The sequence below is a fragment of the Corvus hawaiiensis genome, chromosome W (assembly GCF_020740725.1).
Source record: "Corvus hawaiiensis isolate bCorHaw1 chromosome W, bCorHaw1.pri.cur, whole genome shotgun sequence".
Lineage (NCBI taxonomy): Eukaryota > Metazoa > Chordata > Aves > Passeriformes > Corvidae > Corvus > Corvus hawaiiensis.
The window spans coordinates 884,711-911,879 of record NC_063254.1 but is presented as its reverse complement, the minus strand read 5'-3'; the positions used below and the strand labels follow the sequence as shown (position 1 = coordinate 911,879).

General features: G+C 35.8%; 1 protein-coding gene across 3 annotated transcripts in view; it reads right to left on the bottom strand.

The window, feature by feature from the left end:
• LOC125319313 (nipped-B-like protein) overlaps window positions 1-27,169 on the bottom strand; it is a 176,828-nt gene that overhangs the window by 34,078 nt on the left and 115,581 nt on the right. For all 3 annotated transcript variants that reach the window (XM_048290423.1, XM_048290425.1, XM_048290424.1), the window contains 12 exons: window positions 16,594-16,776; window positions 14,071-14,268; window positions 13,852-13,923; window positions 13,678-13,767; window positions 11,603-11,706; window positions 9,563-9,649; window positions 6,689-6,920; window positions 6,251-6,402; window positions 5,815-5,895; window positions 4,643-4,743; window positions 1,290-1,428; window positions 1,003-1,085 (listed from right to left, as the gene is read on the bottom strand). In XM_048290423.1, coding sequence (XP_048146380.1) covers window positions 1,003-1,085; window positions 1,290-1,428; window positions 4,643-4,743; window positions 5,815-5,895; window positions 6,251-6,402; window positions 6,689-6,920; window positions 9,563-9,649; window positions 11,603-11,706; window positions 13,678-13,767; window positions 13,852-13,923; window positions 14,071-14,268; window positions 16,594-16,776 — 1,522 coding nt within the window. The remainder of the gene's footprint in view (window positions 1-1,002; window positions 1,086-1,289; window positions 1,429-4,642; window positions 4,744-5,814; window positions 5,896-6,250; window positions 6,403-6,688; window positions 6,921-9,562; window positions 9,650-11,602; window positions 11,707-13,677; window positions 13,768-13,851; window positions 13,924-14,070; window positions 14,269-16,593; window positions 16,777-27,169) is intronic.

The window sequence follows — 27,169 nt, the reverse complement described above, 5'->3', positions numbered from 1 at the left end:
ATTTAAGCTTTTCTTCTGATGCAAAGAGAACTAATCCTATTTTTAGCCAAAAAAAACCCAGTTTTATGCAATTCTAAAAAAAAAAAAAAATCCAAAATATTAGCAGAAAAATTGGTTTTTTTCCATTTACAGACAAATAGTTTAAACAGTTATCACTCCAAGTTGTACTGCAAGTAAAGCAGCTAATCCGGGAGAGTAGAATTTTGTTCCTAAGGTTTTTTATTTATTGTTTTGAGTTAAAGTCTGCATTAGCTTGGATAAACAAAGTAGGCAAAATACTAAAGCTCAAGCTAGAGTGGGGTATTTAGGAGGTGTTGTGTCCTTAAACCTGGTCTGACTTATCTCACAGTGATAAGGCATCTCAGTATTATGTTCCAGAAAGGTTAAAAACAGAATGTAAAAAAATCAAAAGATAACATACATGATAGTATTTCACCTATATGTGGCATCCCTAACTTTAATTATACCAGAAGTATGCAGAGAAATGGCTAGATAGCTCACAAACAGTGTTTTGGCTTAACAACAGAAATTAACATGATAAAAACATCAGGACTTTTTCTTACAAATCCTTTGGTTATTCAGGTATGGGTTTTTTTCCCCTGCTGAGCTATTGACATTCCTAACTTTATCTAAATGAAAGTAATTTTAGGGTTTTTATATTTTGGTCATTTTGATGACTGAAATAATCTGGTTTCATCACTTAAATATTTTACTCAGCCTTCTCTTCCATGTTTCAGATGAGTAAAAGATCCCTGATAAAAGGATCCTATATAAATTATCAGACAGATTCTTAAATGTGTTCTTAAACTCTCTGCAGACTTTCTGTTCCATAAAATTTTTTTTCCAGACAGGTAGCTCTCTCAGAGATTTATAAAATATATTGTTATAAGTAACTTTATTAGTAGTCATTTAGGATTGCAAAGTGGTTTGGTTTGTCTTAAGGTGTGAAATTTTATTTGGAGTTGGTTTCATCAATACACTAAAGAATGCAACAGTACTTACTTCTTAAGGAAAATAGAAAGGAAGTTTTGTGCTGTTCTCATGGCTGTTTCATACGAGTTAGTCATAAGCACATCTTGATCCACCTAAAAATAACAAGATTTATTTTTCTAATATTTTAGCATGCACAGAAATATAATTTCCAGACCAGCATTTCTCATTCATCAAATAATTACAGCTGACATAAAATTAAGAGGTTTGATTACTAGAGCAACATCATAAAATATTATACCTACAAAGTCATTCCTGTACAAAAAAAAAAAAATTATGGCTCTTTAAAAAAAACTTACTTTTTTGTTTGATTCCTCCTCTGAATTAGAATCTTTTTCTGTTGATGGCAAATGCACCACACATTGAATAAGCTGCAGAACTAGTGCTGTTACCATCTGAATATACATAGGCTCTCCGTCAGTGTCACTGCTGTTTAATCTGTTAATAAGACAGCATTAGCACTAAAACTAAATAAAAAAAACCAAACAAATTTTTTTTTCCTAAATAACATCTTTCTAAAATAATAATCAAAGCTAGGAATCTGTTATAGACATCTATCTTGTAATTTGCTTCTCTCTTATGCAGCAAAAGGTTTGGTCTAACAAAAATGGTAAGCATTATTCTCAGGCCAAAGAGATGAACTGAAGCAGCTCACAGATGGGACATCAGAGTGTCTGTGAAGTTCAGCAGCAGAAAAATCTTCAGAAATATTTAATAAATCAAACACCTCCATGCAAAGGCACTTACTAATAGGCTTATTCTGTATAATGCCATATCCATTTCCAACACAACATTAAAAAATAGACCAAGCTTGTAATAATAATTTATTACTTATATATTATTTAATGTATCTGAAATGTGCAGGAATTTTAAACAAGAGAAAATAGTGACCATGACCTGGACTGACTTCTACAACAGTTACACCTATAGTAATCTCAGGTAGTGCAACAGACTATAAACTTCAGCACGCAAGAGTGTCTTTTAAGTTGGTATGACCAGCATGAATACACTCCACCTCACATTTCTCCCCTTCCAAGTGATTTAACCTGATAAACAGTGTGGTGTTTACTACCCATATGTACATCAACACCACTTAATGCTGTGTTTAACAATAGGAAAAGGTGATAATCTCTGACATCATTCTCCCTAAATTATCAAAATAATAACTGTACACAAAAGAGATTGCAATTACTATCTTTATGAAGTGTCATGAGTTAGCAAGCATAGTCCCGGAAGTGATGTTCTTGCAAAGGGGTGCTTACAGCTTCCTCTGTGACCTGACAGAACCTATCAGGTGGCCAGTTTGAATATGGACAATTCTTTAAGCCACTTAAAGTTGTGACGGCCTCTGTGATCCACACTTAAGAATAGGAAACTCGGAGGCAGAGTCTCTGTCTCGTTTCTGGTGCTGGGACAGGTGGCTGTGGGCCCCGTGTGGGAGCCAGCAGGCCCGGCCCAGGCCCTGCTTGGGCCAGGCCGGGCCGGGCCACGGCCATCCTGGAGCCGATGGGCCCTGTTCCACCCGCGGAACCCCCCACACAGCCCTGCTGTGGGCAGCCAGAGCGGCTCGGCTCCCCTTCTCTCCAGTGCGGCCAAGATTCAGCTGAAGCTGCCCTGCTGTCTGGCAAAAGATCATGTGACCGACAGCGATAAGCGATGTTCCAGCTGCAAGGCCTAGGTGAGATTAACCCTTTTAGTTCTGTGAAGAGCTGAAAACCTGAGGGAGAAGAAAGAGGAGATGCTTAAAGCTGAAATTCTGTTGTAAAGCTAGGATGCATCAGAGTACCCGTTGTAATTTCATGAAGGCATGGGGGGTGGAGCGTTCAACTTGTGAGCAAAAGCACCTGCGCTGAGATAGGCAGATGCTGACGCAGCTGTAATTTCATGAGAAGTTTGAACAGGGAGAGATGGAAGCGATGAAGGCTTTTGCTCCAAATGGGAAAGGAGAAACCTCAGTTCCTAGAGATGCTCCCAGAGATAGTCCTAAAGATGAAGATGAGGAGGACCCTTTGCTCCCAGGGAAGGAGGAGGGCCTCTATTCTTAGAGATGAAATGCTCCCAGAGATGGGTGAAGAGAACTTTTGTTTCTGAACGGCTCAACCTTAAATTTATACCCCAGTAATTTCCAGAGTGGACCCTTGAAAGCAGTTGTGGGAAAAGCTGCAAGTTGTGGGAAGGGACTCACATGCGAGCAGAGAACCAACCCGGGCAGCTGTCTTGTTGTGATAATGTTTTCATAGCATGGGCAAGAGAGACTCCTCTTCCTAAATGGACTGAACAAGGTTATTATGGAAGTGGTAAACAGACTGAACATCTCAAGGGTTGTCTTTCTACATTGTCAGTGGGAGAAGGGAGAAAGGTAGGGGGGAGGAGAAGTGTTCTGAAGGTGTGGTATGATTTTTTTTTCTCTTCTTTTGGGTCTGTTAATAAACTTCTTTATATTCTTTCAAGTTTGGTGCCTGCTTTGCGTTTCTCCTAATTCTTATCTCACAGAATGTAAACAGTAATGAGTATTTTAGACCAAACCACTACACTAAATTGGTGTTTCTGCCCAGTTACAAACCAAACCCGCTACATGAAGTTATCTCTAACTATTTGTACAGAGAGAATATTTTCCTATAAAATTTTAGGTAAACTGCACCCTTCATGACTATAGCCACAGACAGGGAATGGCCTCCAACAGGTTAGAGCTAGGACTCTAGCGATAAACAGTGCAGTCATTATGGCCTTGAGACAGTAACTTCCTTATAGTAAAGGTCCCAATTCAAAGAGGGTATCTACCATTTATGCTCCTATGCCTAACACCTTCCTATTTACTAGATCTCTCTGATGTCTATAAACAAAACAATAGGAAATACTAGGAACAAGAACTCATGTTAACATTAGAATTGCCAAATTCAACAAGTTTCAATTACTTTCTTTTCCTGGATATTTCCTGTTCATCCACCCTGGATCAGACAACCTATTTCATTGACAACTTGTCTGTCTCCAGGGAAAAGATGTATGGAAGCAAGGAACAAAATTAACACTAACAACAAATGTTTTAGAATAATTTGCAGTGTCCAACCTCAATTTTAACTGAAATCCAGTCAGATTCTTTCTCTACTTTAACCTGAAACTATACTATTATTCAGAAGATGCACTGAAATCCAGCTGAAGCACTTAAAAGACAGTTAAAGCGAACTGAGTAGTTTCTAAAAGAGACTCATTCAAAGGAGTATTAGATTCATTTCATGGAAAGAGTGCTCTGAGCATGTCCTCAAAGAAATTCAGCCAGAATTTTCCCATTAAGCTTTAGCAATGACATTATATAAAATCCATATGAACAGAACCAAAGAATTTTCCAAGAAAAAACCTTTGAATTCATACTAACATTACAGTCATTTACACACTTATTGAGACAGATAAGATATTGCAATTATTTTGGAAGCAGGCATAAATATGATGGCATAAGAAAGTGGTTATTACAAAATACATTTGTCAGACAATTCTGCTCTCACTGTATTGGTTTTGAAATATCAACCTCTAACAAAACATAGATTATGGAGTCACAGATTTTTAAAGAACAAGTTAATACTGAAGCCTAAAATCCTACATCTAAAAACCTGTAAATGTTGCTGTCTACAAATTATCAATCTATGTCAGAATTTACCTGAAATTTCTTAAACTCCTCTTGCTGGTTGGTAGTCTTGCAAGGGAAGTGAAAATTTCTTCTAGTATTAACTGCCTATGTTTTTCATACCTGGAGAACACCTATTTAATAGTAACAGAATTGTTAAAAAACTATTTATTGTTACATAAAATATCACTTGTTAAATAGATTTTTTAAATCATATATAGAAACATACTCTACATGACATTTAAATAAATTATATTTAATGCATACCTTGTTTTTAACACATTGCTTTGTTTTTTCAAAGCAAGCATTTCTTTATAAAATACATAAAATCTTTTTCGAATACAGCTTTTTAAAAAGTCTTCAAATAGCATAAATGTTTAATAGCTCTTAAAAATACCATGTGTTTTAAATTTTTCTGCCAATAGTACAATACACTGAAAGTCAGGGTAAGGCTAAGCTACCAGACTTCAATATAGAGCAAAGGTCTATGGTAACGTACATTAAACATGAACACATGTATGGTTTTAGAGCACGTTTGAGAAAACTAAGCTTTGATGTTTGCCTGACATTAAATATTAATTCAATTTATGGGATCAGGATTGTAGAGTTTGCCTCTCCCTTTGTTCAGGCAGAATTACTTTTATAAATACTGGAGTACATAATCCTTACAAAGATGAAAAACTTTCACTTGAACAAACTCATCTGTGTTGCACTGCAGTTTTCCTGAAAAAATATTTTATCTGCCCCATGAATTTTTCACATAGCCACCTCTTCTGAGGAAGAGGACTTATTCTATTATATAGTTCTATTATATATTATATAGAACCATCCTACTAGTTCTGTGACTTAGACCATTGCATAAACTCTAGTCTTAACAAAGGAGATAAGAAAAACCACATTAAGATTTCTTAAGACAAGAAAGAACAAGTAAGAGGAAGGGGTTTGTGTTTATGCTTTAAACAACATAACCAAAATTAAGTAAATTCCTTGGCTTAAGTAGGCTATTTCTTCCTATAGAGTACTATGCAAATGGGAGGAGCTCAAGTAGCTTTAATACTGTTCCTAGATTATGATACCAAACTGTAAAAACATGCAAGAATAAAATTAGTTCTAAGCTCCAATTCTCTACCAGCAAAAATACAGCCTATGTAAATGTCCTAATAACTCTCAGAAGAACATGAAACTGCAAATTAAAAATTACTTACTGCAGTCACTAATTTGATGGCACATAGCTGTAGTTCACTGACATTTTCTACAAAGAAAGGTGTTATTCCCATAGATGATATCTATCAACAGAAAGAAGCTATTGTAAGTATATTTGACTACCAAACTGACATTTATGCATTTTCACAAGCAGATTATTCATTCATCAGGTAAGGTATTCGACAACATGTATTCATAAGATTTAAAAAGAAAGTTATTAAAGGATATTTTAATACAATCATATTCAACTTTTCTTAACTGTACAATAAAAGCCATTAAAGATGTGAACATTACTACAGAACAAACTAGTCACTGCTGTTAATAATTTAAAAGTTTGTACTGGTTTCATATTTCATGTCATTGAGACAATTACACTCTACAGTCTCTCTGGAAAAAGAAAAAAATTTCTCAGACAAAAATTTTTCTGATAAAACTTACTTGAAGAATAGTTGTATCAGTGAGAAGCTGTATCTCTAGCAACTCTGACAAACTGCTGACAATGTCACAAACTTTGTTATATAACATCACTATAACTCTTTGCTTGTGGGTGGAACACTTGGCACGTTTTGCTTTTGAACTTAAAACACCACCTAGAAAATAAAAAGTATCATTAATTTTTTCAGTATTTCACATCAGATATTAGAAAGATGATATCTTCCTCAAGAAATGTCTCCAAAACAAGTCCATGACTACAGCTTTCTAAATGAAATTTCTTACAAAAGAAAAACTATTTAGTAAAATCAGCTAGAAAGCAAGAATTTAATATTTTCATAATTGCTTTGAATTCTGGATCCAAGATTCTTAAAACCATTCTTGAATACCCACACCTCAAGATATGCATATGACAACAAAATGCGAAACATTTAGCATACTAACCACCATGAGGATCCACTCTATACACAGGATCATATTGAGGATAGAGAGTGTTCTGCGAATGAAATTTTGTGTATTGAATAACTCTTTCTATTATGTCTTCAATATATACAGCCTTAGGCATATTTGGTGATGTCATAATATTGATAGCAGTAAGACAAGCATCAGCAGATTTTGTCACTCTCTCCATAATAAGATCTCTCCATAATCGCTCCTCATCTTCAGTGTCATTGTTCTGTAACAGGTGATAGAAAACAAGGTAGTGTTAACAAAAAGTTAAATTTTTTTCCTTACCAAGTAAAAGATAACATTATTTTAATATACATATATACACACATAAAAAATGCAGTATTTCCTTTACGATACAAAGATAGTTTGGTTTAGAAATCGACAAATGTTTGTTTTACTAGAAAAAGGTTTGTAACCCTAAATTACAGGTCTTCAATATCTCACTGTGTTCTTCTAGTAAAACACAAAGAAGCTTTCTGTGTATGCCATGGGTTAGCATAACTCCGGAAGTGATTTTCTTGCAAAGAGGTGCTTACAGCTTCCTCTATGACCTAACAGAACCTACCAACTGGCTAGTTTGAATATTAACAATTTTTTAAGTCACTTAAAAATTTTGACCACCTCTGTGGTCCACATTTAAGAATGGACAAACCCCAGGAAAGCTCTCTCTTGCTTCCGGCCTTGGGACAGGTAACTAGGCTGGGCCCGTGTGGGGCCCAGCGGTGCTGGGCCAGGCCGGGACACAGCCATCCTGGAGCTGTGCGGCCCTGTTCCATTCCCGCCCCCAGCCCTGTTACGTGCAGACGGTGTGGCCCAGTACCCTCCCCCCCCCCCCCCCCCCCCCCCCCCCACCCTCCAGTGTGGCCAAAGATTCAGCTGAAGCTGCTTCTGCCCGGCAAAGACCATGTGACCAACAGCGATAATTGAATTCCAGCTGCAAGGCTCTGGTGAGATTAACCCTTTTAGTGCTGTAAGCTTCCTCCAGAACAGATGAAGCCTGCAGACATTAAGTAAAGAAAGAAGAGCTGAAAAAAACCTGAGGGAGGAGAAAGAGGAGATGCTTAGAAGCTGAAATTCTGTTGTAAAGCTATAGTGGTGATGGACTATGATATATCAGAATACCCATTGTAATTTCATGAAGGCATGGGGGGTGGAGCATTCAAACTGTACTTGTGAGTAAAAGCACCTGTGCTGGAATAAGCAAATGCTGAAGCAGCTGTAATTTGATGAGAAGTTTGAACAGGGAGAGATGGAAGTGATGAGGACTCTTGCTCCAAATTGGAAGGAGAAAGACCTCTGTTCCTAGAGATGCTCCCAGAGATAGTCTTAGAGATGAAGATGAGGAGGACCTGTTTGCTCCCAGGGAAGGGGGAGGGCCTCTATTTCTAGAGATGAAGATGCTCCCAGAGATGGATGAAGAGAACCTTTGTTTCTGAACAGCTCAACCTTAAAATGGTACCCCAGTAGCTCAAGATTGGACCCTCAAAAGCACTTGTGGGGAAAGCTGTAAGTCGGGGGAAGGGACTCTCACATGTGAGCAGAGAACCAACCCGGGCGGCTGTCTAGTTGTGATACTGAAGCCATGAGAGAATTTCTTGTGGAGATGTCTCCATAGCATGAGCAAGAGAGACTCCTCTCCCTAAGTGAACTGAAAAAAGGTTATTATAGAAGCGGTAAACTGACTGAAAATCTCAAGGGTTGTCTTTTTACATTGTCAGTGGGAGAAGGGAGAAAGGTGGGGGGAGGTGAAGTGTTCTGAAGGTGTGGTCTGATATTTTTTTCTTCCTTTTAGGTCTGTTAATAAACTTCTTTATATTCCTTTAAGTTTTGTGCCTGCTTTGCTTTCTCCTAATTCTTATCTCACAGAATGTAAATAAGTAAGTAATGAGTATTTTGGACCAAACCACTACACTTTAATTGGTGTTTCTGCCCGGTTACAAACTGAACCCGCTACAGTGTATCATTGGGGAGCACTATGAAGGAAGACTGTCACATTCTCTACTTAAGAATGATGTACCTTAATCAAAATCTAAACTCATTCATCTTGTATTTTCTTCAGTGGCCTATACATACCAGTTGCTGCATTGAAAAGTCTAATTTTTGCCAATAGAGAGAATTCTTACACAAAAAGACTGTTAAGTCACCAAACTCATGAGAATACAACTTTCTCCAGAGACCAACTCCTCTATATCAGTGGGTTTAAAACATGTCTTATCAAATATGATCATATAAAGACTCAGTGATCCTTGGGGGTCCCTTCCAACTCAGCATATTCTGTGAATCTGTGATTTAGATTTAGCACAGGGTATGGAATCTCTGTATTTCTGTGTTTGCACAAGTTATAAAAACGAACATACATGAGGTTAATTATGACCACGCAGCACTACTAACATATTGTAATAATGTTATTAATAGCAAAATCAGGTGAAAACTTTAATAACTTCTCTGGTACAGAGAAAAATAATCTTTCTTGCCTGTATAAAAGCACAGGCTGTTATATTTCTTCCACTGTGGAAGAGATGTTTTTATGGACATGTAGAAAAGTAGAAAAAAAAAGCCCAATAGTGCAAGTTACACCAGTTACCATGAATATTTCAAGATGAAACGATAATATTTAAAATTAAGTCAAAAGATAACCTAATTGCTCCCAATACATGTTTACTATAGTAAAACATACTTGAAATAATATAAAAAAATAGATTTTTGCTTCAAATCTTAAAATTTGGCAATCTTTTAAGCACATACATATAAAATCAAGAATTCCTTTCACAGACACACACAGTATTCGAAACTATCACTATATGGGACTCAAGTGAAGAAAACCCTATTCTACACAATGGTGTGAAACAATGTAATTTGAAAACTCACATGGTTAAGTAATGTGGAAAGCTTTGATCCATCTTGAATATTCTTCTCCAAAATATTCAAGACCTTTACTGTTTTATCTGTTGAGAGCTAAAACAAGAAACAAAACACATCAAACAACTGTAGGAACATAAAGGCTTCCAAATTGTGGAAAAAATGTCCAATCTAAGTATTGGATCTTGATTTGTCTGGTTTCTGACACAGCATGATTTAGAATGCTGATAATAGAATTAAACTAGTGAAAATATGTTCTAAGACTGCAATCAAACTTCATTTTCAACCAGCAAAATACATAGAAATGGATTAAAATTGCATAACTGTAATTAATGTTGCATAGTTATATGCTTTTGCATTTGCTTCTAGAAACAGAAATTTACCAAATCCAAGTATCAATCCCAAATTCTAACTGACTATATAGATATTTATTACGAAAAAATCCTAGTTCTATGGACAAGCAGAAATAAAATTCCCTGATACTTGAGTTCTAATAAAAAGGAAGTGTATTCTCAATAATTGTATTAATTTTAAAAATCTAGCATATTGAAAAATGTAACTCAAATTCACTTACTGATGTTCTACAGAATTGTGATTAAATAATCTGTAGAATATGCTAAACTCCAGGAGAATCAGTTTCATTCATCCAGATACTATTTGTGCTCACCTTTAGAAGCAACAAAATTCTGATTTTATGCATACATGTAAGTATGTATGTGAAAAAAACAGGTAACAGAGGTTAAGGGTGAGAACTATCAGGAAACAGAAACACTCAGGCTAATATCATGCTACAAAGGAAAGTAGAGAGAATAAAGAAAGAGCCATGAAGAACATCTAAGATTAAAGAAAACCCTTCAGAGTGACTTGTATAAGTGGCTTCACAGACACTTCATAAGCATAATAAATAATCATGAGGTGGTAGAGTAAGAATTTAATACAAGACTGCCCAAAGCCAAGAGTTCTAGGAAGATAAGGAAAGCAAGAATATTGTTTCTAAAGGTGTGGAAATGATGCCTTAGGTTTTAACTTTCATATTTTTCAAATCACTGTACTGCTTAGTGTGTAACTCTGAAGTTTCTTGCAGCCTGTTAATTTCTGCTCTCTCGTGCTAGGTAGACATAACAAAGCCTCTCCGGGCCTGCTCTTCAAGGACACCTAGACCATCCTAGGCCCAAAAAGTATAAACCAAAGAGCCTCTAAGGGGGGGTAAGCTGAGGGGAATTACATCATTAAACTGAAGCCTTAATTGGAGAATTAACCCTGATATGCAAATGAACCAAACCTATAAAAGTGTGAAAAACTCGTGACCTGTCGTCCATCCTGGGGTCCATCTTGGCAATAGCCTCTGGCTCCCCAGGGTGTACCTTTGAAGGCCTTTCAAATAAATACCTACTTTTATTCCCTTACACCTGTCTAGTCTCTGTTTCTAGGAGGCCTTTCAAAGAATCAATACCAACAGTTTGTGCCAACAGAAAGTTCCCTTGAACAGAAGTTGGGAAGAGTATGGCAAAGAAATCACAATATGCAGTCTAAGAAAAATTAATCTTATTATCAGCTTGAGCATTAAATCTTTTAAGTTTGAAAGGACTCTTTGGAGAGAGGAAGGTAGCGGGAAACTCAGTGTGATGCTGGATGGACATATATTTACATTGCACTAATGGCATATATCAGCAAGGGTGGATTTTTTGACTTTGCCAGCAGGCTCTGTTTTACTGTGGTTGCTCAACAGTAGCTGTAAGGAGCAAATTATGTGCTTTTGTGAAAGTAGATTAATTATTAGATTTTACTGTTCAGGCATGTGTTACCTATTGGCATATAGTGCTCTGAGTCAGCCGTAACACAGAAGACCATTTAACAAAAATGTCTTGGCTTCAGAGACAGTAACAGTTAAGATGTGGTAACTTTTTAAGCACTTCAGCAGAAGCACAATTGTTCACAGTATTTGTCACAGGTATACCTGAAGAGGGTGGAATATTAGAGGGGGTACAAGTTTTTGTATGTTTAACAAAATTAAATGTTCAAAAAGAGTTAAATACTGTGAAGATGTACCTTGTCCATAATGCCCATTGCCTTGATTTTTGCAGATTCACTACCCAACTCACTAAGCTGATGCTTTCCCAGTAGCAATTCTTGTGGAATCTCATCATCATCACCTTAAAAAAAAAATTTAAAAATTAACAATCACATTTCTAATAAGACTTCAAGGAAATCAATATTTTACAGTCAATATGAAAAAGCCAACTGAAGAAAAATAACTCCTTTTCCAAATAGCTAGCATATATAATAGTTCCATCTAATGAAGACTGATGATGACAACTTTTGGTGGTGTTAAAACAACTACTTGTTAAATATGACTGAAAGTCATATATTAAAAATATTTTTAATCCAAGGTTGTAGACACCATAGCTGTAGTGATTTGCTTATGTTCCTCCCTTTGTTCTAGTTCTAAAAAATTAATGAATGATCTGTTATCCATTTCAAAATAAAGTCATGTTGGTCAACCTGAACTACTTCATCAGACACTTATGCTAAACTGGCTTAGTTTCTACTGAAATGGATAGGGAGCATACAGTTATTCAGTGCCTCATCCATAAGAGAATAAGCACTCTGCTGCTGAATTGAATAATCAATCTCTGTTGGGCCAAAGGCCACAACAGATGCAAAATTATGCGCCTCAGAAATTACAGGTGTATTTGGTGTGTATGTCCAGGTTTTGATAGCAGGGGGACTACAGGGGTAGCTTCTGTGACACGCTGCTGGAAGCTTCCCCCATGTCTGGCAGAGCCAATGCCAGCCAGCTCCAGGACGGACCCACCACTGGCCAAGGCTGGGTCAATCAGAGATGGCAGTGATGCCTGGGGGATAACATAGTTAAGAAGAAAAAAAGTTATTGCGCAGATGTAATTGGGGCCAGAGGAGAGTGGGGTGAGAATATGTGAGAGGAACAACTCTGCAGACACCAAGGTCAGTGCAGAAGGAGGGACAGGAAGTGCTCCAGACGCCAGAGCTGAGATTCCCCGGCAGCCCATGGTGGAAGACCATGGTGAGGCAGCGGTGCCCCTGCAGCCCAGGGAGGGCCTCAGGGATGCAGAGATCCATCTGCAGCCTGTGTAGGAGCCCATGCCGGAGCAGGGGGATGCCTGAGAGGAGGCTGTGACCCCATGAGATGCCTGTGCTAGAGCAGGATCCTGGCAGGGACCTGCAGACCCATGGAGAGAGGAGCCCACACTGGAGCAGGTTTCCTGGTAGGACTTGTGACTATGTGAGGGACACATGCTGGAGCAGGCTGTGCCTGAAACCGACCCTGTGTAAGAGTGACCCACGTTGCAGCAATTCGTGGAGAACTGTAGCCTTTGGGAAGGGCCCATGTTGGAGAAGTTCATGGAGAACTGTCTCCCATGGGAGGGATCCCACGGTGGAGCAGGGGAAAGACTCTGACTCCTCTCCCAGAGCAGTGGCAGGAACAATGGGTGATGAACTGACCATAAATCCCATTCCTGTTTCCCTGTGCCGCTGGGAGGGAGGAGGCAGAGTTGAGAAAGTGGGGGGAAGGAGTTTTTAAGGTCTTATTTTCCTTCTCATTATTCTGCTCTGATTTTGTTAGTAATAAATTCAGTTAATACCTCTAATTCAAGCCTGTTTTGCCCATAATGGTATTTGATGAGTGATCTCTCCCAGTCCTTATCTCAACCCATGAACCCTTTGTTAAATTTTCTCTCCCCTGTCCAGCTGTGGAGGGGAGTGAGAGAGAGGCTTTGGTGGGTGTCTGGCATCCAGCCATCTTACGTTAGCATTCTTTATAAAGATATGTTTGACAGAAGATACCCTAATGATGTCCCAAAGAGGTATCCTTTCCACTCCAGGGGACTATTATTTGTCTCATTGTGATTTATGTCCCTTTTGGATTCTGCAGGGAGGAAGAAGGATATTCTTCCTGTAGTAGCAAATGAAATTGGAACAATAAAGGCCTCCACTAAAGGCAGAAGCCATATAAATGCAGTATACCACAGTGTGTTTCACAGGCAATTAAATCACAAAGAAGGAAGTTTGAAAATACTGAGATGCAAATTCCTTTCTTGTGTTTTCAATTGGGGGAAGCATTTTGAAAATTTCTGACATATTACCAAAAGCTGTAAAATCCATGTCTTCTAAATTTTCCAAAATATTCTCTATTGAAGCAGCAAATCTTTTGAAAGTAGAAGAATCCATCATTTCTGGTGAAAAAGAAATATATATATAATTATTTTATATACAAACCAGAAAATACAAACTATAGAAAATAAATATTCTAAAATTACCTTCAGGTGTTAGTTTAGGTTCATAAGCTTTCCTCTTCTTTTGTTTTTCTTTTTTCTTCATTCTTCTAGCTACTAATTAAGAGAATAAAGGATTGTTTACACTTTTTATGCTTATATTCAATATTGCATGTAAAGGTGTTTATTTTAAAATGTTTAACATATCCTTTAAAAATGTACTAGTATTAGGGAAGAAATTATTGTTTTAAAACAATCAGTTACCCTCACTGAGGCTAGGAGGAGAAGAATAATCATCCATCTCAGAGTCATTGGGACTGCGATTACGATAACGGCCACTAGCAGAAGTCCTCCTTCCTTCATGACAATAACCACTTCTCCTATGGTCACCAGAACTTCTTCTATCATGTTCTTCATACTCCCAAGCTTCATCTCTATCCTTTTTATGTCTTTTACGAGAAGCTAGAAATAAAATGCATTTTCATTATAAGGACAAAAATTCTACTTTTAATAGCTCAAAATTATACATTTGCAAGTTAAACACTATCATATAGATGTTCTGTAAAACAAGCAAACACTCTAAAACTATCATATAAAAAATCTGTTATGGTATTATTCTAATAATTTCTTTTGAATTACATGAAAAAAGTACCTAAAACTGGGAAAGATGAGCAAACATTTAAAAATAAAAATTTACAGGGCATTTGTCATTTTAAACAAAGTCAGGAAAGTAGAACAAATCAAAATAAGTTGCATCCTTTCATAAGAGAACACTAAGGTTGTCTAAATTCTGACTATTATTGGGTGCCCATGTTCCAATTTGGTGATTGCTTTGCCCATCTAACACAGTGAGTTCCAATAAGACTTGGCAACCTAGTTATTTGAAGATATTCTGTTTTGCCAAGACAACTAAAATTTTGCCTTGATATATATTGCAGGAGATTCAGTGTAAAGGAGAAAGCTGGAGTCACAATCCTGGGCCAGGCAGCAAGTATATACCGCAGAAGGTTATTAAAATCAGTTTTCAGTCAGGACCAAAAAGCCTCGCACAACTGAATGTTGAAAAACTGGGATAAATTTTCTATATAAAACCAGAAACTTGGTGGAAATAAAGTGTGTGTGTAGAGGAGAAAGGAGAGTTCTTTGTTTTCAAATACAGTCCTGAAGGGGAAAGAGTGCTAAGATGTAATAGAAAAAGGATTTGGAAAAAGGAGGTAACTTCATCCATGAAATCAACCAACTCTCCATTATCTAAGGTAACAGGAAAGCAAAGAGATGTCTAACCCAGACTTTGCTATGAAGATCAAAATGGCTCCAAAACATTACATTCTAGACTAGAAGAGTTTATTATTCATGTGAACTTGCATATAACAGCCCTGACATCTGTGTCTCTACCAAAGCCTCCTGAAGTTTAGAGAGGTATGACTGTATAGAGGGTTGTTTGAGCAAAATGGCTCCAAGCATTCAGACAGAACTGGAACAGAATTGACAAGTTCTTTCCACAACCCCAGTTTACTGAGAAGAATAGGAAACATACCAGGATATAGTCAATAGTCAGCCCAGACTCAGAACTAATGAAACCAATACTGAGTGAGAGGTGATATGCTCTGCACTGCACCCTAGAGGGCTTCCACTTTTGAAAACTTCTGCACAGAGGTGGTTCAAGTGTTAAAGGTAATAACTTAGTTCATGTTTTTGAAGCTGTTCTGCTTATGGATCAGACTTGCTTCTGGAGGCAGTACAGTCATGTTCACAAGGCCTGAGATACTAACACTCAATTTTAAAATGGTTGAGAGTTAACTACAACTGAAGAAACAAAGAGCTGTCTGGGATAACTGAAGTGAGCATATTAGAGAAGAAAAGTAGGGGGTTTATGGGAAAAGACTTTACACATTTCAACTGATTCTTTTCCCCCATGAGGCAGTATTTTGTGGAGGTAGATGAAATCTGTCTCCACAGTTTAAAAATCATCAGTATCAATTTATGCTCTGTAGGACAAATTCTGACCCCAGCTACATCTCCATGAGAAAAGTAACTTCCAATATTGCTTTCCAGAAGAAATTTAAACTGATCAGTTTATCAATGCTGCACAACAAAATAGAATGTGTTGCAGTTGTGCTGGCTCTGCAAGGCAAATAACATGAACATGAGAACAGCTATTCACAATCAGTCATTGCTCTACAAAGTTTATTTTGAAGCAGAAAAAATGACTAAAATGTAAGTACTAATAATATTTCAAGAGTTACTATTAATTTTATATGTAAAGACTACTCAGAATATAAACATCCAATTTCCTTCTAAATTCTGCCAAACATTTATGGAATAACACATTTATCACTCATTGAATGAGATTTAATCAATTTTTAATTCTCATAATTTAATTTAATGAAATGCCCTTTCTTCATGAGATACTCAAAGAAATTTATCTTCTTCTATAACAATAACTTTCATATTTTTAAAGTTCAATTTTGGACAACCAAAAGACTTCTGAAATACATATTTGTAACACTACAAATCTATTCAGTCCATATGTCACAAATCTTTCATTCTGTTGATCATTTTGTCTTGTTTTACCTGAATTCAGTTTTACAGTATCCTTTGAGAAATATTATAATTTATTTTTAACCCAGATGTCCTCAATGAATTGTTTGGAAAGATGGCCAGATCTCTTGAGTGGATATAATGAACCTAGAATCCCTTAAAGCATACTGTGAAAGTTTTCCATAATTTACTTTACTCCACATATAAGAATTTCCACAGCCACTGGGGCTTATATGTATTACTTACATTCAAAAGCTTCTTCACTGTCATTGTCTTCATCAGAACTGATTTCAGCATATTTTGGTTTCTCATTAACTGTGCTACGTTTGCGCTTGTTCATTTTCACACGTTCACAAAGTGGCATGGTGGATTCAATTTCTGCCAGGAGATCAGGAGGTAATTCCTTTAACACTGACTGATCTATGCTACCTATTAGTGAAGAGTAAGAAGAACAAATGTGAACCTGAAGATAATAATAAAGGCTCAACACTACAGTCCTTTCTCAGGAACTGCTTAAAGTATATCCACTAATATTAATACAATGAGATATGCTTGGATGTATTTGACAGCCATTTCCAAAGTTGCATTTATTGTTCACACTGCAACTAGAAATTAACATAACACATTGCATACACATCTCCTTCAATAAAATATTTTGTTAGGCATATAAACAAATTCAAATTGGTGAATTTCCTTTGTAGAAAGACATTCTTATTCTATTTCCACAAAATTTAGTCTTATTTTGGTTCATTCTCTGAATTCAGCAGGTTTTCTAACAGTGTATGTAATTTAAGGATTCATTATGCCTAGTTAACAATTCTGTTTATTCACATTCAAATTATTTAGTATACACAAGACAGTAATCTTCCTATTTCCAGCAGTTAAAGACAATCTATGGCAGAATCTGTGGGGCCTTATCCCTAAATACAGACAAAATCATTGACATTTCAATCTGTTTCAGATTTTTTTCTTACCTCTTATTAGTAGTTCTATAATGCAACCCAATTTTTTGCTTGATTTTGTTACAAAGCATAGTTGAAATATTTCCATTTAATATAGAAAAACAGCAAGCTGAAAAACATCAGGTTTCTTTTCCACAGAGGTAAATAGATATCATCACACGATTCTCAGCACATTTTGAAACTATGATTAGGCCCACATAGTCAGTATAAAGGAATTTACAGTCAAAATATTTTACAAGTGGCACAAGGAAACCAAATTAATTCAAAAGTATTTCTTGGGGGTTTGTTTGATGTCTTATCCTTATTTATCAAAGAACCTATTGCACAGATTTCAAGATTATTGGACTAAACTGTTAACCTTTTTCCAACAACAGAACAAATGCCTTTGTCATAAGTGCCTCTCTCTCCTTCCCTAGAGAGAAAATCACCTGCCAATTGCTACACACACACACACACACACACACACACACACACAAATTCTCCAAGAAATCATCTTCTGGATAATAATTCACTTTTTAATTACATTAACTATATCACTAACATAACTTTCTAAAATTTATTCCCATTTTTAGACAAATATTCCATTTTCTAATCCAAGTTTACTCCATCCCCCCCTTTAAACAACTTTAACTGGAATTAGAAGAGCCTGAATTAGAGAAAAGAGTTTCCAGCAATAAAATGATTTTAAAGTCTCATAGATTACTGGTTTCACATATCTACAATGAAACTAATGAGCAGAACATTATTTTTCTATAATTCTCAGATATATTCATCAAGTCATCCCATTTAAGTGCATTTAAAAAAGGATTTAACTTAAAATACTGGGGTTTTCAAACTGAAGTAGGAAAAGTTATCTGAGGATAGCAAAAGTTCTTCCTGCTTTCCCCATGCTGTAGTCACTCTTATTTATTTGCTTTAAATTTCTGTCCTTTGATAGTCACCACATGAAAAAGTTCTAAAATTCATTATATTGTTTTTAAAAATGCTAGAAAACATTTCACAGTGTGGTTTACCATGGTGCTTTGAAATTATTAGTCTCTGTGGACTGGGCACTAGATTGAAGGTAGGCAGAAATATGACAGCATGGACAGATCAGTTCCTCTGTGCGTATCAGCAGTTGACTGGATGCCAGCCAGATCTGGTTTGGATGCTGCATAGCCATGTCTAAGCAGTGGTATCCCTACATTAATACTCTTTGCATGCCTATGCGATGTCCGAAGAGAGTTAGCATACATTCAGCCCCAGACTAGAGGAAAATTTGCACATACATGTTCAAGACAATTTCCACAGATGAAATTGCTAGAGGGCCTCAGATCCTGGGTTATTTTAACATGTATTCTCCATGCACTGTTGGTAACTTCATTGAAATCAGGGGGACAATACACAAGAGCATAAAGCCTATAGGAAATCTGGCCAAATATACTGCAAAAATCAGCTGCAAGTAAAGGAACAAAAGTTGTGTTATGATTCATATGGATGCTTAAAAGCTAGATGGGCTAGATGTACTTACACTAGCAGGAGTATTTTTCTACAAATATATCTTTAAGCCTCTCCTAGTCTACAATGAAAAGTAAATTTAAAAACAGAATAATTAGTAAGACAGATTGCTTGGAAAGGAAATAAGAAAAGGAAACAAATCAGTAATGGATTGTATACCAATCTTGGCAAGAGTTCCATAACCAAATTCTAATTCAATTCAATTTCAAATTCAGCTTTAAAACTATGCCTGAATGTTTCATGATATAATTTTAAGATTGTGAACATTTTGAGGAACTGTTAGAACAGAATTCATTCTTATTTTCCTTATACTGTGCACAAAGAATATATCAATAAGATAAAAAGTGATATATTTTAAGAAAACCCAAAAAACTCACCCACCAAAACAAGAAGCAAAAAATCACAAGCTACTACTTTCATACCTCCTAGGAATATCTATTCTTGCTTTCCTTATTGATTTTGTTCTGGAGGTAGAACACTACTCAGTCTTTAAAAATAAATCAAATACCACAGTGTTAATTATACATCAATGAAAAATAAAAATGCAAGTACTGTAAATATTTGGAAAAATAACTTTATTTCCTTTTCAAAAGTTCTAAGTATTCTATGTTCTCCAATATAATTTCAACTAATGCTTAAACTGCACTCTCTCCTGTTACAGATATTTCAGATGACAGTATAAGCTTCCCCCTTTTTCTTTTATTAGGGAATATGAAAAGCTTTCTTGAATAAAGAAGGGAATAGCAGAAAAGAGAACAATAAAATTATTACAAAGAGCTCTATAATCTATCTATAAAGTGTTTTTGTCACATTGCTCCCTGGAATGAGTCTGCTGCATGCCCAGTTTCCTTAGCTGCTGAGGATTGTAAATAACCAAATTTAAAAAGAGTTTTACTCATGCAGTACACAGGAGTTCAGCATGACTGCACATGTATGAATAATTTTGATACACATGGAAAAGGACTTCCTATCCTTTCTGAAAAAATTCAGGGATATTATATACTGTGAAACTTCAGTCAAGCTTTTTAAAATATCTTACTTTATTACTTATGTTATTTTGAGTTAGGGCAACTCAATCTTCACTAGAAACATCTTACTAAATTCCATTTTTATAGCTCCATATTTTATAATAAATGTACTATTTGTTCAGAGTAGTAGAGAAATACTTAAGATATCCAGTTCACCATAAGAATCCAGTCACATGGCAACAAACATTAGGTTATAAACCCCATACTAATGTCTTTTCAGTTTACAGGATATTTTTCAAAAACATTTAAAAGACAATAGAACACAACCATTTGAAGGCATCTACAAAACATGTATGATCAACGTAAGTTTTTCAATTTGTTTAAGTTTGTGAAGAGCTTGTACCTACTTTCCTGTTACTCTACTTTCTGAAAAATTTTCCTTGTCAACAGAATAACTCAATTTTTTGCAATGTGTGTGATCAGCATATATGGTATGCCTGAAATGAACTATAGGCATCAGTGTTCTTCAGACATCACTTCAGTATACTCTCAAAGCTGCTGCAACTATTAAAATAAAGAAACAAAACCCACAAAGAATGCCATCGCAACCAAATCTTTGTTCCACTGTAAGGAATCACAATGCTGATAAACTCCACATTAGTGAAACTGAAGGATGAATCACAGAGTAGCTGTAAGAACAGTTCATATTGAAGAACCACGTACATGAACAACCACTTCTTCATTGCTTTTCCAAACCTATGCAATGCTGTTCATGACTTACTAGTTGCCTGCTGAAGGAAGAACATATGCTTGGTTTTATTTGATTGCTATTATCAAAAGATTTCTTGGAGAAGATATTCTAGAATCTTCAGCTGTTAGTGAGTATCCACTGACCATCAAGATGCTTGTTGCTCACCAACCAATCCTTGACAAAATATAATACAGCTAAAAACCAGCCAGAGAAACTCAGCTAAAAATGAGGTCTATAAACCTCCTCCCATATTCTATTTTAATCTGGGAAGCTTTTCAAAGGGTTTTTCCATGTACAGTGAAAAGAGGTCTATAAATGTCTAGTGAATATAGTATTTCCCTTCTTCATGTACGGCTTAAAGAAAGAATGGCAAGGCACAGATCTAATTCAAAGTTCAGCATTGCTTTTTGTTCATAACTTGATGGATGGTTTCAAGTTTGTATAACAGTCTTTAGCTAATATTTAAGCAAATCTAATCTTTGGAATGATCCAAAATCACTTTGCCTTGAAGTCAAATAGATCTCCCTGATTCAGGCAGATGCATCCATCACTAGAATGCCTTCAAGAGAGGTTGAACATAAAAAAAAACCCCACCAAAAAATATAACATTATTTTGGACATTTATTAGATCCATTCAATATGGAAAGCACAGCTATATTTTGACACAACAATTAGCGTGTTCATATTAGTTTCACCTGGCTTGATATGGTAACTTCAAACAAGCAGCTATGGAAAAGGAGATGATGCTTGCTGACACTTAGGTCAACTTTCCAGGATCAGAAAGGCTGTTCCTGCCATAAAATCAAAACCAAATCTTCTCAGTAATGATTTATTTTGCTTTTCAAACTATGGAAAGCAGATGTATGGTTTACATTTTGCTGTAATTTCCTATTAACTGACAAGTCATCAAGATTCAAAAATATTTATAAACCTAAACTCCAATTGGCTACTTCCATAAGAGATGGTTAGTACAGTAGAAACAATCCATATCAGTTTGCTTATATGATTACTTTGAAATAACCATGACATCAAAATTTCCTGTTTGCACATACATCTATTGCAACAAATGAACAAGTGCTTGAAGAAAAACTGCCCCTGAAGTTCATTTAAAAACTAAGATTATGTTAATAAAGTCTTGCATAAATTAGCTTCCCATAAATACTCTTTTTTATTTCTGTGTGCTAATACTTTGTAATAAGCAAAGCTGCAGTTAATGCAATTTCATATTTGTAATCTATATATACCTCGTATTTTAAAGTGCAAATTTTTCCACCTATCAAGACATTATAAAAAAGAACACACAAGGGTTTAAGAAGGAGCAATGACACTTGTTTGGCGTGTGGATATGAATCTTAACTTTGTATTTCTCAGTGTTTAGAAATTTAAGTTTAGCCACTCCCCACATTCTGGAACTTCAACACTAATGAATTGCCACACATCTTCATTTTGACATTAAAAATAAAAACTTACATATTACAGCTCAATTTTGCCCTCCCCTCACTCCTTTTTAGTCACAGAAGACATTAACTGTTTACTGGACTCTTCTTATTTTGCCAATGACTAATATATCCAGTCTTACTGTTATTCCCCAGATACCAAGCTCACCTTACATGCCCTCTCTATTTGATAAGAGGATGTTCCAGTGGTTTTAGGTCTACCTCCCTTATGGATGACTAGCTTACTGTCTAACTCTTTCAAGTCATTTTGGGTCACCCCTATAACTACACTGATAAAACATCCCATGTCAGACATATATACAGGAAGGAAAGCAGTTTCTTTCTGGATTAGCTCAACCAAGCTTCAAACTCTGCTACATCAAATAAAATATACTCTTACTCCATAACAAGAGTGCTGCCTTCTTGCTGTTGGATAGCCATATCATTGTAACTACAACAGCACAGACTCACAACTTAATTCTATTACAACCACTCGTGCAGATAAGGTTCTATTTTAGATTAAGAACTAAAAGAAAAAAGAGGGGATAAAAGTATGTCCCTGCTTTATAAAGATGTTTGGAAAATAAACACCCTTTAAAAATAGTTAAGTACTGTTACAGTATAGCACTCAGGCACTACAGTGCAAAGGGCCACATGACTACCTGTGATTGATGAATAGTTTACTGGTTATGATGCCTTGAAGTGGCTACCTGAAAACAGAGGCTAGATAAGATTAAGAGAATAAAAGCAGGTATTTATTTGAAAGACCTTCAAAGGTACACCTTGGGCAGTCAAAAACCTCCACCCAAGATGGACCCGGGGTTAACAGGTTTTTCACACTTTTATAAGTTTGGTCCATTTGCATATCAGGGTTAATTCTCCAATTATCATTTCAAGTAGTGATGTAATTACCTCAAATTTGCTCCCCCTTTAAAGGCTTTAGTTTACATATTTTGGGGCCTGGGACAACAAGGTGTCCTTGAGTTCAGGCCCAGAGAGGGTTTGTTATGTCTAACTAGCATGAGAGAACAGTAGCTAAAAGGCTGTATGAAGTTTCAGAGTTACATACAGAATTTGAAAAATATAAAAGTTTAAACCTAAGGCATCAGTTAAAGCTGAAAATTTTCAGCTATCCCTTAGCGTGCAAATTTAATTACATCCTTTCCATTGTGCTCTCCCTTAAAATGCTCCATTACATCTTTACATCTCAGTCCATGGTGATCAGTCCCCTGCTCACCAGCATCACACTACTCCAAATAATTCTGTTTTAAGAACAGAAGGGGAAACACAGGTAAAACACTATCCTTTTATCAAAATGGAATTTAAGGCATGAGGAAAGTACATCTGCTCATAAGACAGAAGTTACACTTTTACCTCAATACCATATCATCAGCTGAAACACACCATCAAGATGAATACTGATGAAAATAATCTGAATAGTCATACATTTACTTTTCTCTTTCCCATTTTCTGCCTTAAGGTTTGTGGAAGGTGTGGAAGGTATGGCAGGAGCATCCCATGGCAGGAGGGAGAGAAGTATTGTTCAAAAGTATGTCCTATATCATTCCATAGAACCTGCTTGAACACCTCTTTCCAAATAATTTTTCCTCATCTACCCTAATACTGGCACAAAGGGAAAGCTCTAAGCCTCGAGATAAGCAAAAGGAGAGGTTTAAGCTCTCTGGTTATATTCTAGTCCTTAGCTCTGACTTTGAGAAATGGGACACAGTCAGGTTGGTGGGTCAGAGAAGAATCTGGACACAGAAACGGAATAATTCCATGATGTAGTAGGTGTCATCATCACCCATGACTAAGCAGCACAGATTCAAAAAGGGTTTTTCAATTGTACAAAGTACTCTTAGAAGAAAGAAAATTTTGACAGAGGGAAGAGATTTCCAAAGAGCACCCTGAAGGATCCAAACAAAGATCAAGGAACATGCCCAATACATATTCTCCAAAGATGCCAAGAAGCATAAGAATTCACTTTACATTGATATCAATGATTTCCTCAAGCTATCTGATTTCTGCAGCAACTATATCTACAAGTTATTTATTCCTTATTGCTATTCCCTGACTTCTCATCTTTATAAAAATTGATAAAAGAAGGCTAGAGTACTTTTGCAAGATACTTCACAAAAAATATAGCAGTACTCAGAGTAAAATGGAGCAAGACCAACAGTTGAAATAAATGCAGTGCTGCACAAAGAACCTCACTTTTATGAATCTACTATTAATGCCTGTAATCTGAAATTTATGACTGATGCATTTTCCTAACCATGTATTCTGATTAATTTAAAAACTGAGCCATGGGGCCTCACCTAAGAAAAAAGATCTTCATTAAATATAATCAAATCAAACCTCAATTTTTCTTCTCATCAAACTCCTATATAATCAATATAATACAACCAAGATCTTTGCAGAGAACAAGCAAAACAAATTCCATGATTTATATCTGTTTTGTGACTATAGGCACATCAAAATAATCTGCTTTTACCTTGCTCTATCATGGATTCTCATCCTTTATCACTGAAAATATCACGTGAAGGTACTCTTGTTTTACTTCTTTAAAGTAACTTAATTACATTAACAACAAGAACAAAAAATTGCTGATATTTTAGCTTTTAATATAAAATACTACAGGAAATACTCAAAAGATAATTGAACAATAAGCATATTTAAGTAACCTTTATTTGATGCAAACAACAATTTGGTAATTTAAAGAACAAAAAAGGTCTCATCTTTTTCTTTTCTGTTCATTGGTAATATTACCATGAAGCAAAAATAAATCGCAAATTTCAAGTAAATAGTTTAAATTTTCCTACACAGAAACAGTCACTTAAAATGGTTGAAAATGTCGAGCAACAGAAAAGTTCATTTACCAGAAGCAAATGTGAGGGTTTCCCTTATTTGTATTTTGCCAAATTTACCCTTTGTCTAGAAGAAAATTCAAACCAAAAATTTTAATCACATATCCCCATACATATGCCAAGAAATAACATCCATATTTAGATACTTATGCACATGAACAAGTCAGCACTGCATATTGTAATATCAAACAAATTGCTGGCCCACATTTTTACATATTGCAATGCATTGTTGCAAAAATAAATTATGCAAAATAGCTTCAGCTTTTCCCAAAAATAAGAGGAACCTGATCAATCATCCATACCCATGAACCAAAGGCAGTTTCAGACTTTCAATAAATTGCTCTGACAAATTAGGTAATAAATTTCTATCACTTACATGTACCAAAATAATTTTTCAAAATTGAACTAGTTAAACAATGCACTTTTAAATCTGCAAACAAAACAACATATTTCAGATGAACCAAAGAACAATGAAATTATTAGATTTAGTCAAGTTTACTGTTGCTGCTAAGAAGTAGATGTGCAAGAAGTAAAGTCTTCTCTTGATACTGAAATTAAGAACAACTGTGAGAGCAAAAAATCAAAATATTTACCTTAGTGGCAAAGACAAAAATAGGAAATAACTCGAGCAGCTTCCAGGAAAAGCAGTGTGCTGAAAATGTCTCATTGTACTGGTAACAGATCAACACAAGAAAGGACTCCAGTGTGCAACTGCTGAATTCCTGCTGTCTACCTGATATCAGTTTATCCAACATCTACCAGTAGTAGTTTATCCAACATCTACTTCTGAAAAACTAACATGAAAGGACCCAGAGAGTATGGTACAATGCCCACACATCCCAGCACATTTTTTGGAATAGAAGAGATGCACCATACCTAAAAAAAAACCTGCAAGTAGGAACAATCTATGCCAGAAAACCAAGATCTTCCCAGACTACTGGATTTAACTGATGTTATTTATATATATATATAAAATATACATTTATGCCTTGAATATTTTTCAAACCATGAATATATTCATTCCAGAAAGGAGAAAAAAAATTTGAGCTAAGTGAACAGAGTATATTAAAATGGATCCTTTGCAAACCAAACATATCTTTAAAGAGTTCTAATGTCATGAGGAACAGCCAGCTCCTCTTCTAGACTAGTTAAGTTGAAAAGAGATAGTCACCAATATCTCAGAAAAGAGGAAAATCAGGAAAATTGTATAATTCTCCTGAAAGTTGTTTATTCTACAAATTCAGTTAAATTTAGAGTTTAAGGGAAGCTTTAAAGACTTCAGCTGTAAACCATTAAATATATCCTTTACTTCTATGAAATGTGGCATAATTTACTAGAGAACTTCAGAGAAAGTTTTAACATGCTTGATCCATCTGGTAGTATATGCACATGCAAGATGCCTAGTGAGTTATTACTCTGGCCCTCCCACATGCAAATGCAGTTGCTACCAGGAACTCTAAGAGTGATTCCAAATTTCAGATTTGTGGAATTACGACTTTCACAATGGTTATCTTTACAAAAGGACAATCTGTAGTAAGCAATCTGAGTTCCAGGAAATATGCTTTTATTCCAGTTATTTCCTAGCAGCACAGCTGCTTGCCCCACTGATTTCAGTAAGTACAACAGTATGCCTCTTCAGCATCAAGAGATTGTTACAATAAATAAATAAATTTGAGTTGATCTCTAAAGTTTTCTTGATGAGTTAATATACATAAGATATTTTTCTCAAAGGTTTGTCAATTTTGTCTTTTTAGAAGTCCTATACATGAAGGATTTAAGCAAATGTTTAAAATTTATTTACACTCCTTTTTTGTCTAGTTTTCAGTTGCACTAAAAGGTATTGGTGAGTAGCTCAGCTGTGCTGTCCAGAGGACTGTGAGAAACATCAGAAGTTTGCTCACTGAGCCTTTCTTGTCGCTCCTATCTAAAAGATGAGACCTAACATTACTCTGTTTCACAAGTGAGACTTTTCAGCAGTACTAGAACTCAAAGATGGACCATCACATTACACAAATGCCATGGAACTTTGCACTGCTACAGCCTGCCACTGACTACAAATTATAGTTATTAAAGGCTCTGAAAAAGTAATCTGGAATTAAAAAAAACCAAACACAAGCATAGAACACAGAAAAATCTAAAAGCACTGTTTTAACCCTATGACATAAAGATGATTAAGCAGCAGTAAATTTTTAGCTGCACTTGTAAAAATATGAAGAGGACCTTCAAAAAAATGGCAAATCTTCACTCATATTTCAGATTATAGCAACAGAGAACACAAAGACTTGTAGTGAGCAACGAAAATCTGTTTAAAGTTCTGCACTCTACAGAGAATTAAATCCTA